Source organism: Oryctolagus cuniculus, chromosome 17 (genome assembly GCF_964237555.1).
Source record: "Oryctolagus cuniculus chromosome 17, mOryCun1.1, whole genome shotgun sequence".
NCBI classification, from domain to species: Eukaryota; Metazoa; Chordata; class Mammalia; order Lagomorpha; family Leporidae; genus Oryctolagus; species Oryctolagus cuniculus.
Window position 1 is genome coordinate 764785 of NC_091448.1, and position 12383 is coordinate 777167.

General features: G+C 63.3%; 1 protein-coding gene across 9 annotated transcripts in view; it reads left to right on the plus strand.

Moving 5' to 3' along the window:
* The window catches only part of CSNK1D (casein kinase 1 delta), a 30511-nt gene that overhangs the window by 17450 nt on the left and 678 nt on the right, over nucleotides 1-12383 (plus strand). For 4 of the 9 annotated variants that reach the window (XM_051838857.2, XM_070060088.1, XM_051838860.2 and 1 more), the window contains exons 5-9: nucleotides 199-369; nucleotides 1464-1612; nucleotides 4686-4857; nucleotides 5246-5385; nucleotides 12142-12295. In XM_051838857.2, coding sequence (XP_051694817.1) covers nucleotides 199-369; nucleotides 1464-1612; nucleotides 4686-4857; nucleotides 5246-5385; nucleotides 12142-12231 — 722 coding nt within the window. In that variant the 3' untranslated portion in view covers nucleotides 12232-12295. Of the gene's footprint in view, nucleotides 1-198; nucleotides 370-1463; nucleotides 1613-4685; nucleotides 4858-5245; nucleotides 5386-7699; nucleotides 7762-8765; nucleotides 10427-12141; nucleotides 12296-12383 lie in introns of those variants that run through there. The other 5 variants (XM_070060090.1, XM_051838859.2, XM_070060091.1 and 2 more) reach the window with 5 other exon arrangements.

Genomic DNA, 12383 nt, shown 5'->3' on the forward strand with positions numbered 1-12383 from the left:
GACAGTCTGGCTGCAGCAGCAGTTGAAGCCTGGTTGTCCGGCAGGAGGCAGGGCGGTGCCAGGATGTTGCCCCCTCTGGGCTGGGGCTGGGGCGGTCCTCAGTGGCGCCTGGGAGCACCTTCCGCCACTGAGGGGGCGAGTGTTGCCTCTGTGCGAGCACACGGCCGCCAGCCCTCACGCCGTTCCTTTTCTTTGCAGAGCAATCTCGAAGGGATGACTTGGAGTCCCTGGGCTACGTGCTCATGTACTTCAACTTGGGCTCTCTGCCCTGGCAGGGGCTGAAGGCTGCCACCAAGAGACAGAAGTACGAACGGATCAGCGAGAAGAAGATGTCCACCCCCATCGAAGTGCTGTGCAAAGGCTACCCCTGTGAGTGTCCTCATTCCGCAGCAGGCGTGGCGGCAGAGGGGCCGCTGTGTGTGTGGAGGTCACGGTGGCCTCTTGTTTGATGCATCCCGAGTGTCTCTGGTGGGAGCTCCGTCAGCCCAGAGGAGGTGGAGGCAAGGCCCGGCTGACCTTGCGAAATGTCTCGGACGTTGGGAGGTGGAGAGTGAGTGGTGGCTGTACCTGCCTTGTGGGCTGACCACAGCCTATAGCCAACCTCAGTGTCTGGGTTCGTAATCACTGAGTTTTCCTGTGTTCTAAGACTTCCCTGGGTAAAATTAAGTTTGCTATGTGATGTTGAATATTTTAAAAACACTTTCCCGAGGCCTAGATTCTTCAAAATGTGGCTGGTTTTAAAATGCACACTTGCAGGGCCGGCGCTGTGGCATAGCGGGTAAAGCTGCCGCCTGCTACCCCAGCAGACCACGTGGGCACTCGTTCAAGACCCGACTGCTCTGCTCTGATCCAGCTCCCTGCTGATGTGCTAGGAAAGGAGTGGAGTTCGTCTGACGTGCTTGGGCCCCTGTACCCACATGGGAGACCCGGAAGAAGCTCCTGGCTCCCAGCTTCAGCTTGGGCCAGCCCTAGCCATTGTGACCATTTGGGGAGTGAACAAGCAGATGGAAAATCTCTTTCTCTTTCTCCCTCCCTCGTGTGTGTGTGTGTGTGTGTGTGTGTGTGTGTGTGTTTCTCTGTCTTTTAAGTAAATAATTTTTTAAATATTTATCTAAGAGGTAGAGTTATAGACAGGTTCTTCCATCTGCTGGTTCACTCCCCAGATGGCCACAATAGCTGGAGCCAGGAGCTTCTTCCAGGTCTCCCATGTGGGTGCAGAGAGAGTCCACTGCTTTCCCAGGCCATCCCAGAGAGCTGGATCCGAAGTGGAGCAGCCGGGACTCAACCAGTACCCGGCTGGGTGGGATACCGCTGCCGCATGCGGAGGCTTCAGCGCACTGTGCCACAGTGCCAACCCCGAATAAAGCAAGAGGCGGCACACTCCCTGGGTGTGTGGCCACAGGGGTGAGCAGTGGTATTGACAGGTGGGCATTTCGCTTAGCTTTGTGCTGCTTGTCTTTCAGCTGAATTCGCCACGTACCTGAATTTCTGCCGTTCCCTGCGCTTTGACGACAAGCCCGACTACTCGTACCTGAGACAGCTCTTCCGAAACCTGTTCCATCGCCAGGGCTTCTCCTACGACTACGTGTTCGACTGGAACATGCTCAAATTTGTAAGTGCTGCCGCCGCCAGCTCTGCCTTCTCGAGGCATGACGGGAACTGCCCATCGGTGGGAAGCTGGCGGCCCTCGTCCAGGGCCACATCGTGTGCAGGCGACTGTGCCGTCGAGGGCTTGGGTTTTTAGGGCATGTTTGCCAAATTGGGGAAGCCCGGTATCCCTTGTGGGCCCTGGGCTGATGCGGGTGTGTGCCGTCGAGGAGAGCCAGGCTCCCCTGAGACCATGTGACGCGGGCAGCAGGTCCTGGAGTGGCCGAGAGGTCTGCCTGCAGCCGCAGCTCCTGGGAGTTGGCACGTGCAGGTTTCTGGGGTTGGAGTGGCCAGCACCAGTTCTCAGAGCTCCGTGGGGCTGCCTGCGGTGCCCTCACCCAGCGTCACCCGGGGCTGCAGGGAGCCAGAGGGCCCAGTGCCGTGGGGGCTGTGGGGACCCCCGTGCTGTGAGGAGCGCACCTGCTGTCTGGATTTGGCCCTGTGGTGAGCCCATCTCACGTTAGGTATCCTTCTCACCACAGTTCGTGATGTGTGCATGAGACGCCATGGCTGTGCCCGGCCAGTGCTGGGGTGCAGTGAGCTGAGCTGCCGCCTGCAGCACCAGCGTCCCGTCGAAGCCCCAGTTCTGATACCCAGCTCCCTGCTGATGTGCCCGGGAAGTCAGCAGATGATGGCCCAAACCCAAAAACCTGGGCCCCTGCTACCCATGTGGGAGACCACCATGGAGTTCTGTCTCCTGGCTTTAACCTGGACCATCCCCAGCCTTTGCAGCCGTCTGGGGAGTGAACCAATGTCGCCGTCTCTCTCTGAAGCTCTCCCCACTCTGCCCTGCAGACCGAGGGCAGGCAGCCGTTCCCACTTGGCTGCGGTTGCTGCTGATGCTGGCCGCTTTGGTCCAGCTCTGGTGCCTTCTTCCACTGAAGATTGTCCCGCCCAGCTGTCACTCAACTCAGCACCTTAGCAGTTGACAGGATCTAGTGGAGGAGAGCTGGCACCGTGGCTCACTAGGCTAATCCTCCGCCTTGCGGCGCCAGCACACCGGGTTCTAGTCCCAGTCGGGGTGCCGGATTCTGTCCAGGTTGCCCCTCTTCCAGGCCAGCTCTCTGCTGTGGCCCGGGAGTGCAGTGGAGGATGGCCCAAGTGCTTGGGCCCTGCACCCCATGGGAGCCCAGGAGAAGCACCTGGCTCCTGCCATCGGATCAGCGCGGTGCGCCGGCCGCAGCGCGCCAGCCGTGGCGGCCATTGGAGGGTGAACCAACGGCAAAGGAAGACCTTTCTCTCTCTCTCTCTCTCTCACTGTCCACTCTGCCTGTCAAAAAAAAAAAAAAAAAAAAAAGAATCTAGTGGAAGAGTACAGTTTTTTGCCTCTTCAGAAGGCAGCAGGGCCAGTGGTGTGGCTGGAGACCACTGGGCGGGCAGGCAGGCATCCTGCCCTGGGGCTGGAGTCCCAGGGCGCGAACGACCGTGTGCTGTGGCTCAGAGGCCAGCCCCGTGCTGCTGTCCCATAGTCCAGGGTCCGGGCATCAGGTGGCCACCCGCCTTGTTCCGGCATTGTCTGTCCCTCATTGCAGCCGGGCACAAACGGCCGTCACCGTGGCTTTGCTGGTGTTGTCTGCCCTGACAGCGTGTGGGCGGGCGGGCATGTCCAGCCCAGTGAGGCTTTCTTCTCCGCAGGGGTAGCACCTGGCTGTGTCTGGCAGCCGTGGGTGTAGAGCCTCACCTGATGGTGTTAGCAGTGGGGGCAAGGCCTGGCTCATGACAGGCGTCTTAGCCTGGGGTGCACGGAGGGTGTTTGAAGTAGCAGCGAAGGTCTGATTGGGAGTGCGTCCCCCGTCAGCGCCCACTGCCAGACAGCTTCCTGCCAGTGCAAACCCTGAGCCGCAGCAGCTCCGGTGCTCGGGAGACCCAGCTGGATTGAGTTCTGGGTTCCTGGCCCAGCCCTGGCTTTTGGGACCATTCGGCAAATGAATTATTGGAAAGGTTTCTTTTCTGTCCTTCTTCCTTTCAAATAAATAAATAAATTAGAAAAAAAAAGACTGTTTGTTTGGGAGGCAGAGTGTACAGAGGGAGAAAGAAAGATCTGCCACCTGCTGGTTCACCCAACAAATGGCTGCAGTGGCCAGGGTTGGGCCAGCTGAAACCAGGGCCTGGAGCTCGTGTCTGGGTCTCCCGGAGCCCAGGTCCTGCCGGTTTCCGCTGATCTCGGCGTATCACCAAAGAGCCGGATCCGATGTGGAGCAGTGAAGCCTCGAACCCGTCATGATGGTGTTGCAAGCGACAGCCTAACCCATCGCGTCCCCACACCCAGTCCTTAATCAGAAGTGTACAGGGGCTGGCACCGTGGCGTAGCCTTTGCCTGCAGTGCCGCATCCCCTGTGAGCCGCAGTTCGAAACCCGGCTGCTCTACCAGTCGAGCTCCCTGCTAAAGCACCTGGGAAAGCGTCGGAAGGAGGTGCAGATGTCTGGGGCTCTGTACCTACATAGGAGACCCAGACTTCTGGCTTCGGATTGGCCCGGCTTTGGGCATTGGCAGCCATTTGGGATGTCAACCAGCAGATAGGAGATACCTCTCTCTGTGCCTCTCCCTCTCTGTAACTTTCAAAGTAAATGAATCTTAAAAAAAAAAAAAAAAGAAAAAGAAACAAAAGCACGAGTTGGGGTTGTGGGGCGCAAGCCTGGCTGCTGTACTGGCCCCACTACAGCGTGGCCTCCCCCGGTCAGGAGTCTGGGCGCTGGGTGGGTCCCTCAGTGACCCAGTGCTGTTGCCTCTGCCCCACCCCTCCCCAGGTGCTGCCACACTGAGCCCATGCCACGCCTTAGGTGGTTTCCTACTCTGACTTCCTCCACATACAAGCGTTTGGGTGTGCGGGGGAGCCTGGGAGGTGGTGACGCTGAGGCAGCCCTGAGCCGCCGCCCAGGAAAGCACACAGCAGTGCGAATTGGTTTTTTCCGGTGGTTGTGGGTCGGGGGGCTAAAGTGTCTGACCACCATGGGCGCAGCTCTTGTCCAGCAGGCGGCCTTGTTTCCAGCAGCCTGGGTCAGCGCTGGGCTCACCTCTTCCTCTTCCTGTTCTTGAGGGTGCCAGCCGGGCTGCCGACGACGCTGAGCGGGAACGCCGGGACCGAGAAGAGCGGCTGAGACACTCCCGGAACCCAGCCACCCGTGGCCTGCCTTCCACAGCCTCTGGCCGCCTGCGGGGAACCCAAGAAGTGGCTCCCCCAACGCCCCTCACCCCTACCTCACACACGGGTGAGTGCCCGTCGGCGAGCACAGGGCTCCCTTCTGTCCAGTGTCTCTTGGGTCTGGGCTGGCGCTCTGGCCTCCCACGCGTGGCTGGTGCTGTCGGACCTCTTGCTTTGGTCGGTTCTTACTCCAAAGAACAAGTGGGATGTCTCTCCCAATGCCCAGATTTCTCTCCCATGCACCTTGTAGGGCCGAGTTCCCCGGGCCCCAGGTGCTGTGGCGTCATGAGGCCCCGGTGTGCCCTCCATGCTGAGCTCTAGCCATTGGGGGCTCTCCCCTGCCAGCGGCCCCTCTGTCCATGGAGCTTCCTCCAGTGAACCCCCGTGCGGGAGCCAGGCCCCAGCACAGGCCGTGGGTAGGCCAGCTCACCCTGGGTCTCTGCCCGCCCCCCCAGCCAACACCTCTCCACGGCCTGTCTCTGGCATGGAACGAGAGCGGAAAGTGAGTATGCGGCTGCACCGCGGGGCGCCAGTCAACATCTCCTCGTCCGACCTCACGGGCCGGCAAGATACCTCTCGCATGTCCACCTCACAGGTGAGTGCCGGTCCACGCTCCACCTGAGCCCCGCCAGGGCTGGTCTCGCGCGCTCCAGGGTGAGAGTGGGGTGGGATATCGCGTTCCCTCCCTCCCTCCCTTCTGCCCTTTCCCGTGTGTGGGGGTCCTCAGCAGGGGACCCGTGTTCCTGGTGAGTGAGTGGCGTCTTGTTGAGCGCTCAGATAACGTGTGCCGTCTCTAACAAGGGCTTGGTTTCCAGCCATGGCTGCACCTGTGGCGGCTGCTACTGCGCCTGCGTGTGAGCAGCTTCCCCGTGCACCCCTGCCCGCTCCTCGTCCGGGAGGGACGGCACCGGGGGCAGGTGCTGCCGAGGAGCCCGAGCCCCACCCTGTCCCTGGGCCTGCAGTGACCCCGCAGGCACGGCCCCGGTGCTCTTCACGGCCTCTGACGAGAAGAGTGCCAGAGAAAGCGGCTGCGAGCGGTGAGGGCAGGGCAGCACGCGAGTCCTGGGCAGCCGGGGCCAGCGGGGGCCCTGCTCTCCTGACCGTTTTCCTCCCGACATCTCCCTTCTCACTCTTGCTCTGCGTGGTTCTGTGGTGCAGCCGGCAGAACACTGCACCCGGCGTGGTCGCCCAGAGGGCTGGGCTTGGGCTGAGGATGAGCGTCGGAGGCGTCTGTTCCGCTGTGCAGCCCACCCTGGGCTCAGGGCTGCGTGGGGGTGTGGGGCGCGCAGGGGCCTGGAGCCCGCCTCAGCCCTGTGCCCCAGCTCTGAAGGAAATGAGTAGTTTCGTTGGACATCGTGACCCTGCCGAATCATGGGCTGTGTCTGTGCTTTCTGCTGCGTCCCACTAGGGCCGGGACGCTGGGCAGCTCCTGCAGGGCACACACAGGCCTGGGGGCTTCCTTCCCAGCGGGCGGCTGCGGCTGTGAGCAGGCCCAGGAGGTGTCATCCAGCTGCACCTGCGGGGCTGGTTCTGCCCAACCCGTGAAGCAGGAATGAGGCTGCGATTGGACTGGGGCCTCTTGGAGGCAGCAGCTGTGCTGCCCTGACTTCTTCAATAAAGCGTCTGGTGTTTGGGATCGGGAGGGGAGCGAGCTTGGGGCGGCCCAGCCGTTCTCGGCCCACATCCTCGGTGTCACCGGAGGTTGTCTCCCCGGCAAGCCTGTGGCTTGGGATCATGCTCTGTGCGCTCCTGGCTTGTTTCCATGTGGGGAAGGAGCGTGTGGCTCTCCCAGGAGGCATGTGGCTGGGTGCTCCGGGTTGCCAGTGCGCCTGCCCTGTCCCCATGGAGGGCACTGAGTGCTCTGGGGTCAGCCCAGCTGTGAGTCCAAGGCCAGACGAGGCCCTCGGCCAAACGCGCACCTGCTGGCCCGGAAGCTTCAAGCGTGCGTGGGGCTGCCGCTCGCGGGCACCCCTGAGAGAAGGGTGGGCGCTGGTGCAGGCGTGGCGTGTCTGCGCTAAGGCGCTGGAGGCCGCACGGCGTGTCTGTCCTAGGGTGCTGGAGGCCGCGCGGCGTGTCTCTCCTAGGGCGCTAGAGGCCGCGTGGCGTGTTTGCCCTAGGGCGCTGGAGGCCGCGTGGTGTGTCTCTCCTAGGGCGCTGGAGGCCGCGCCGCGTGTCTGTCCTAGGGCGCTGGAGGCCACGCGGCGTGTCTGTCCTAGGGCGCTGGAGGCCGCGTCGCGTGTCTGTCCTAGGGCGCTGGAGGCCGCATGGCGTGTCTGTCCTAGGGCGCTGGAGGCCGCGTCGCATGTCTGCAGGCCAGGCCTCCCCGACGGCCACTCTTACCCGTTTTGCCCTCTCGGGAGAGGTGGTCCCTTCTTGTGGCGATGCCGGTCTGCAGGCGGGTTTCTTGGTGTCCTCTGGGCCTCATGCTTGGGTCGGGCTGGATGGCTGGCCACCTCATGGTGCGCGTGGGCCACTGCCCACCCACTCTTGGCTCTCTCCTGCCCCCTTCCCTTCTCAAGGCCGCTGGCGTTGGGCCCGTCCTGGGGGAAGTGCGGTGCCTGTCTCCTGGCGTCTGGGCCGTGAGTCTGTCCGCTCTTCTCTTTGTCCACACCGTCTGTCATTCCTTCGGGTGAATCGCGCTGACCCACGCTCTGCCCAGAGAGAGTGCGGTCCTGGTCCTCCCCCTAGTGAGGGAGTGCGCCCCGCCCCCCATGCTCTGGTGGTGCCATGCCAGCAGCTGCCTTCGTGGGCAGAGACCCAGCTGTTCCTAGGTCCCCCGAGGCGGCATCTGTCAGTGGTCTGTGGCCCGGCTGAGGTGCGGTGAGGAGCAGGTCCGGATGCAGGGCGCCATGGGCAGTCGGGGCCAGGCCCTGTGCACGTTACCAACAGCTGTCTTTTCCTCATCTCAGAATAGCATTCCTTTCGAACACCACGGCAAGTAGCTGCTCGGCCCATCGGAAGGCGGCACTGGGTGAGTGCTCCGGCAGCAGCGGGAGGGCTGGGAGCGCCCCCCGCCCGTGGCCGCCGCAGGCGGGGCTGCGCTTGCATGCCAGGTGCCGGCGGTTGAGTGCAGCTTCTTCCGCTTTGTTCTTGTGGTGTGGGCTCTGGAGCGTCTGCGGTCAGCTGCCCAGTCTTGGGGCAGAGCGTCCAGAGTCTCCGAGCGGAGTGACCCCAGGAGGCCCCCCTGCGACTGCATTGGATGAGCCAGTGCTGCTGGCCCTGTGTGGACAGGAGTGCCCGGGTGTGCCAGCTCCTGGTTGCCCCACCGTCCTGGGGCCGTCTGTGTCGTGCTCCTGTGCCGGGCGGCGCCTCGCTTGGTGTCGGGGGCTCTGAAGCTCTGGCTGCCTTCAGCCTCCCGGTGGTCTGCCCATCCCGGCTGTTCGGTCACCGCTCTCTTCCTGTTTCTCATTTACTTCTGTCCTCGTTTTGTGTTTCTTTTCAAACTTGGTCCCTGCCCAGCCATTGCGTCCACACAGCTACCGTCTGTATTAACCCGTCCAGCCGCGGCCACCTGCTCCCCGCCGCCGGTGCATGGCCGGGCGTCCGTGCACACGCCCTGCTCTTCAGCCACGCGCATCGGGCAGCTCCCGCAGCAGGGCTTGAGCTTCTCCGGGCACTTCTCCGCGCGCTCTTGGGGTGTCGACAGGAACTGCTTCGCGTCCCCCACAGGGGTGCTGCTTCCAGAACACGGAGTTCCTTTCCAGGAGGGGGTCCCGGAGCAGGGTCCTCACCGAGTGCGCGCCAAGTCTCCTTGCTTGCATGCCTCTTCCTCCTGTCTTCCTGTCACTGCTCTGCCGAGCGCGTGTCCTGGCCGCACACGTCCCTGCGCGTGGCGGGACGCAGGTGTCCGAGCTGGGGCTAGGCAGCGCGTCCCCTCCCTCCCAGGCTCCATCCTGTGGTTCGTGTGCCCATGCACCTGGCTGGCCGCCGCGTCTGGCCTCACGCTGACCTTGTCCTGTGCTTTGGCTCCGACAGATTCCCGGTCGGGTGGCGTCCAGTGGTCTTCAGTCTGTCGTGCACCGATGAGAACGCTCCTTTTTGCTGTGAAGGGCAGACAATGCATGGCTGATCTACTCTGTTACCAATGGCTTTCCTAGTGACACGCCCCCCGGTCTAGACCGATGTTCACACCGGGAGCTCTGCAGGCCACTCACCCAGCGACGCTTGTGGGGGACCCAAACAGACTAAGCGGACAGACTCCAAGGGCTGCCCTCGCCAGGGCCGCACCGAGACCCCACGTGGACCCAGTTAAAACGGGCTGGGAAGAAGGCCGCGTGTGCGAGGCGATGGCGAGATCAGACCGTCTCCAGAGCTGCTCAGCCTCCGGTGGCGGTGAGCCTGTGCCCCGGCGCTCCCACTGTAACCACGTCTTCTACTTGGTTAAGACAGTTTTGTATCATTTTGCTAAAAATTATTGGCTTAAATCTGTGTAAAGAAACCTGTCTTTTTGTTGTTTGTTTCTTGTCTGTTTTTGCGGTCTTCAAAAGGTGTTGACTTTAAAGAACCCTGAAACAAAGACGCTGGCTTGGATTTTCTGTGCAGAGTGGAGCCAGGCAGGAAGGGGCGCACGTGGCTTTGGAGGGCGTCTGTCTGGTCTGTCTCTGTTCTGTCGTGTCGTGTTGTCCACTTGGAGGAGGAGCGTTCCATCAGCAGTCCCGCTGTGTGCGTGTGCGTGTGCCCTGGTGTCTTCTCCGGCAGCGGTTGGCAGTGCGGTGTGGGGAGAGCTGCGAGGCAGGGGTGTGGCACCAGTGATTCCTGCTCCCCGGGCGAGGATGGAGAGCCCAGAGGCGTGGGGTCACGGATGGTGGTTTTGATGGTGTCTGTGGAACTTGGGAAGTTTTTTAAACAGACTGTAAACATTACCATGCAGGTGGGCACTTGATGTGTTCCTGCTCTGGGCGCCTCTCCTGGATGCCGGGGCTTGCCCAGAGGCCGGCGGGCTGGAGGGCCTCCACCCTGAAGTGCCAAGAAGCAGGTGACTGCCCACCTGAGTCTCCGGGAAGGCCTGGTGCCCTGTGCTTCGTGACCAGCACAGAAGAGTGGTGGCACGAAGCCTCACCCAAGGAAGCCACCTCTGCGCGGCCCTTCCCTGCGGGGCTCCTGGTGCCGGCTGCTGAGGGTCGGGGTGCACGGTGTCCTGTGTCGCTGCGCGGAAGCGGCTGCTGGGCGCTCCGTGGAAGCTGGGACCTGCTTTTCCCTCCCTTCCCCAGAGCCCCCAGCCTGGAGCACCAGCCTGGATGCTTGTGTGTTCCCGATCCAGCGCTGGCTACTTTGTGAGCATTTTGGGGTGCGGGCAGGGCCGGTGGGGATGCGTGTCCGGGTGAGCACAGGGTGGGTGGGGCGGGCGCTGTTGGCTCCCCCCACCCGCCTCCAGGGCTGGCCATCTCTGGGGGCACCCCCTGCTGTCCGCCCCACCTGGAACCGCTGGCCTGTGTCGGGAGTGGACTCTGCTCCCAGCCCTCGGGCGGGGTGTGTGTGCGCGTGCGCTGGTTCTCCATGTGACTTGCAGGAAGCTTAGTTAGGATGTCTGTCGGCTGTGTGTTGGTGACAGTCTCTGAGCTGTGTGTTTTACTACACTGTATTTGTGTACTTTAACAACTGTGTAAATAATAAATTCATAATGACTTCTACCTTTCCCCCTGCCCCTCTCACGTGGTCTTTATTTCGGCGGCCTGAGAAGTCAGTGTGCTAAGGTGAACCACATGGAGCCGCGCCTTGAGGACGGGCGTTCCTGTTGGGGGTAGTGCTGGTTGGAGCCGCTGGGGGCCCCGGCTGCTGCCCCAGGCCCTTCCCACGGGGCTCTGCTGTGCACACAGGCGGGGCCCCCCGGGGAGGGCACGGAGGCTGTTGTTCAAGATGGGCGGCTCTGGCAGGAAGTGCCCGGGCTCGCCTGGGGCTGGCTGGGAAGAGCACATGATGGGCCTCTCAGGGAGGAGCTGACTGGGTCTTGACTTCCCAGGGCCGGGGGTTCCTCGGGCCTGCCGCCGCCAGGGCACTCGCTTGCTCGTGGGAGGCGGAGTACCTGCTGCACACCCACTTTGGCCCAGGCTCACCCTGAGGTGCCAGAGCCTAAAACAGCCTGGGCTTGCGTCCTTGCTCCTCCTGCCCCTGCCAGGCGCCCACAGCCAGGGACTCAACCCCGCCCCCTGCCCTGACGTGTGCCTCTTGCCAGCCCGTGTCCTGGGCGTACCAAGGCGGCTCCTGTGGCTGTGGTCACCCCAGCTCTCAGCACTGGCACATTCCCAAGGCCAGAGCCCCTCGCTGTCTGCCCGGAGAGGGCCCACCTTGCCCCTGCCGCGGGTGCACCTGAGCATAAGGGACGACCCCCCCTCCGGCTGGGGCTGCTGGACTGTCTGTCGCCCTCTGCTCCCCGGCCCTCGCCCAGCTGTGTCTCTGGGCACTTGTGTCACTAAGGGGTTTGGGTGAGCCTCTAGGAAGGACAGGCTTGTTCACCACTGCCCCCTTCCCCTGCCTCGGCATCAGACCCCCCTCCCCCCGCCCAGCTCCCTGAACGCTAGCGTGTCCTTGTCGCCATGTCTTGGGCACAGCTGGGAAACCCCAGAGCCAGAAACACGGAGGAGGGTGCTCGCCCTGCCTCCCGCGGTCTCCCACGTGAGAACCTGCAGGCAGCGTGGTCCGACGCCGGCCAGACTTCCGAGGGGCCTTTCTTGGCTGCCACACGTTGTGGCTGCCCTGGTGCAGGTGTGGACAGGAGCAGGGGAGAGGAAGGACTCCCAAACCTGCCAGAGGGGTGGGGCAGCTGGCGGGAGCAGGCCGTGTGAGCACCAGTGCCGTGTTCACCAGCGGCCGCTCTGCGACCTGGGCCTGGGCAGTCGGGTCCAGCTCACATCAAGCCCCAGGATCCAGGACAGGAAGCAGTAGGCACTGGGGGTATGGGGGGGGGCCTTGGAGATGCGCACGGGCGGACTGGCCACTTGGGCCTGGTGCCTCCCTCCCCATGGTGGGAAAACTGACCCCCAAACCCTGCCCACTCCCGCCTTCTCGTTCACGGGGACAGCGGAGCCTGCTGGCTGCTGTTGGGTTCAGCCCGTCCTGAGCCTCGGGTCTCTGCCAGGTGCGCATGTACCCACGGTGAGGGCAGCAAATCGGCCGATGCCCGGGATGTCTGAGGCCCGGGCCTTCTCGGCCAGGTCTGGAAGCCGGCAGCTGCTGGTCCTCACCAGCCGGGGCCCTGGCAGAGGGGACCCCAGAGCCAGGGTGCTGCGAGCAGCGGCGTGAGCTGCAGGAACTCGAGTCCGGCTTCCTGGTGGGGCTGGACTGGGCTGGGCCTCCAGGGGCGGGTGGGGAGGCCGGGCCTGCGACGTGAGCTCTCGCTTGCTTTTCCTTGCAGAGGAGCAGGGACGTGGCATCTCTCCGGCTGCACGCGGCCCGCCAGGGTGCCCGCTGCCGTCCCCAGCGCCCACGACGCACCACCTACTGAGGCGGCCCCAGCGGCCTCTGACCGGGCTCCCAGCCACGCAGGCCACCGCCGGCCACGAGGGCAGGTGGGTGTGAGGTGCCCAGGGCAAGCCAAGTGCTAAGCACAGGCTGGACAGAGGGGAACAGGGAGCAGAGGCCAGCCCTGGGCACTGC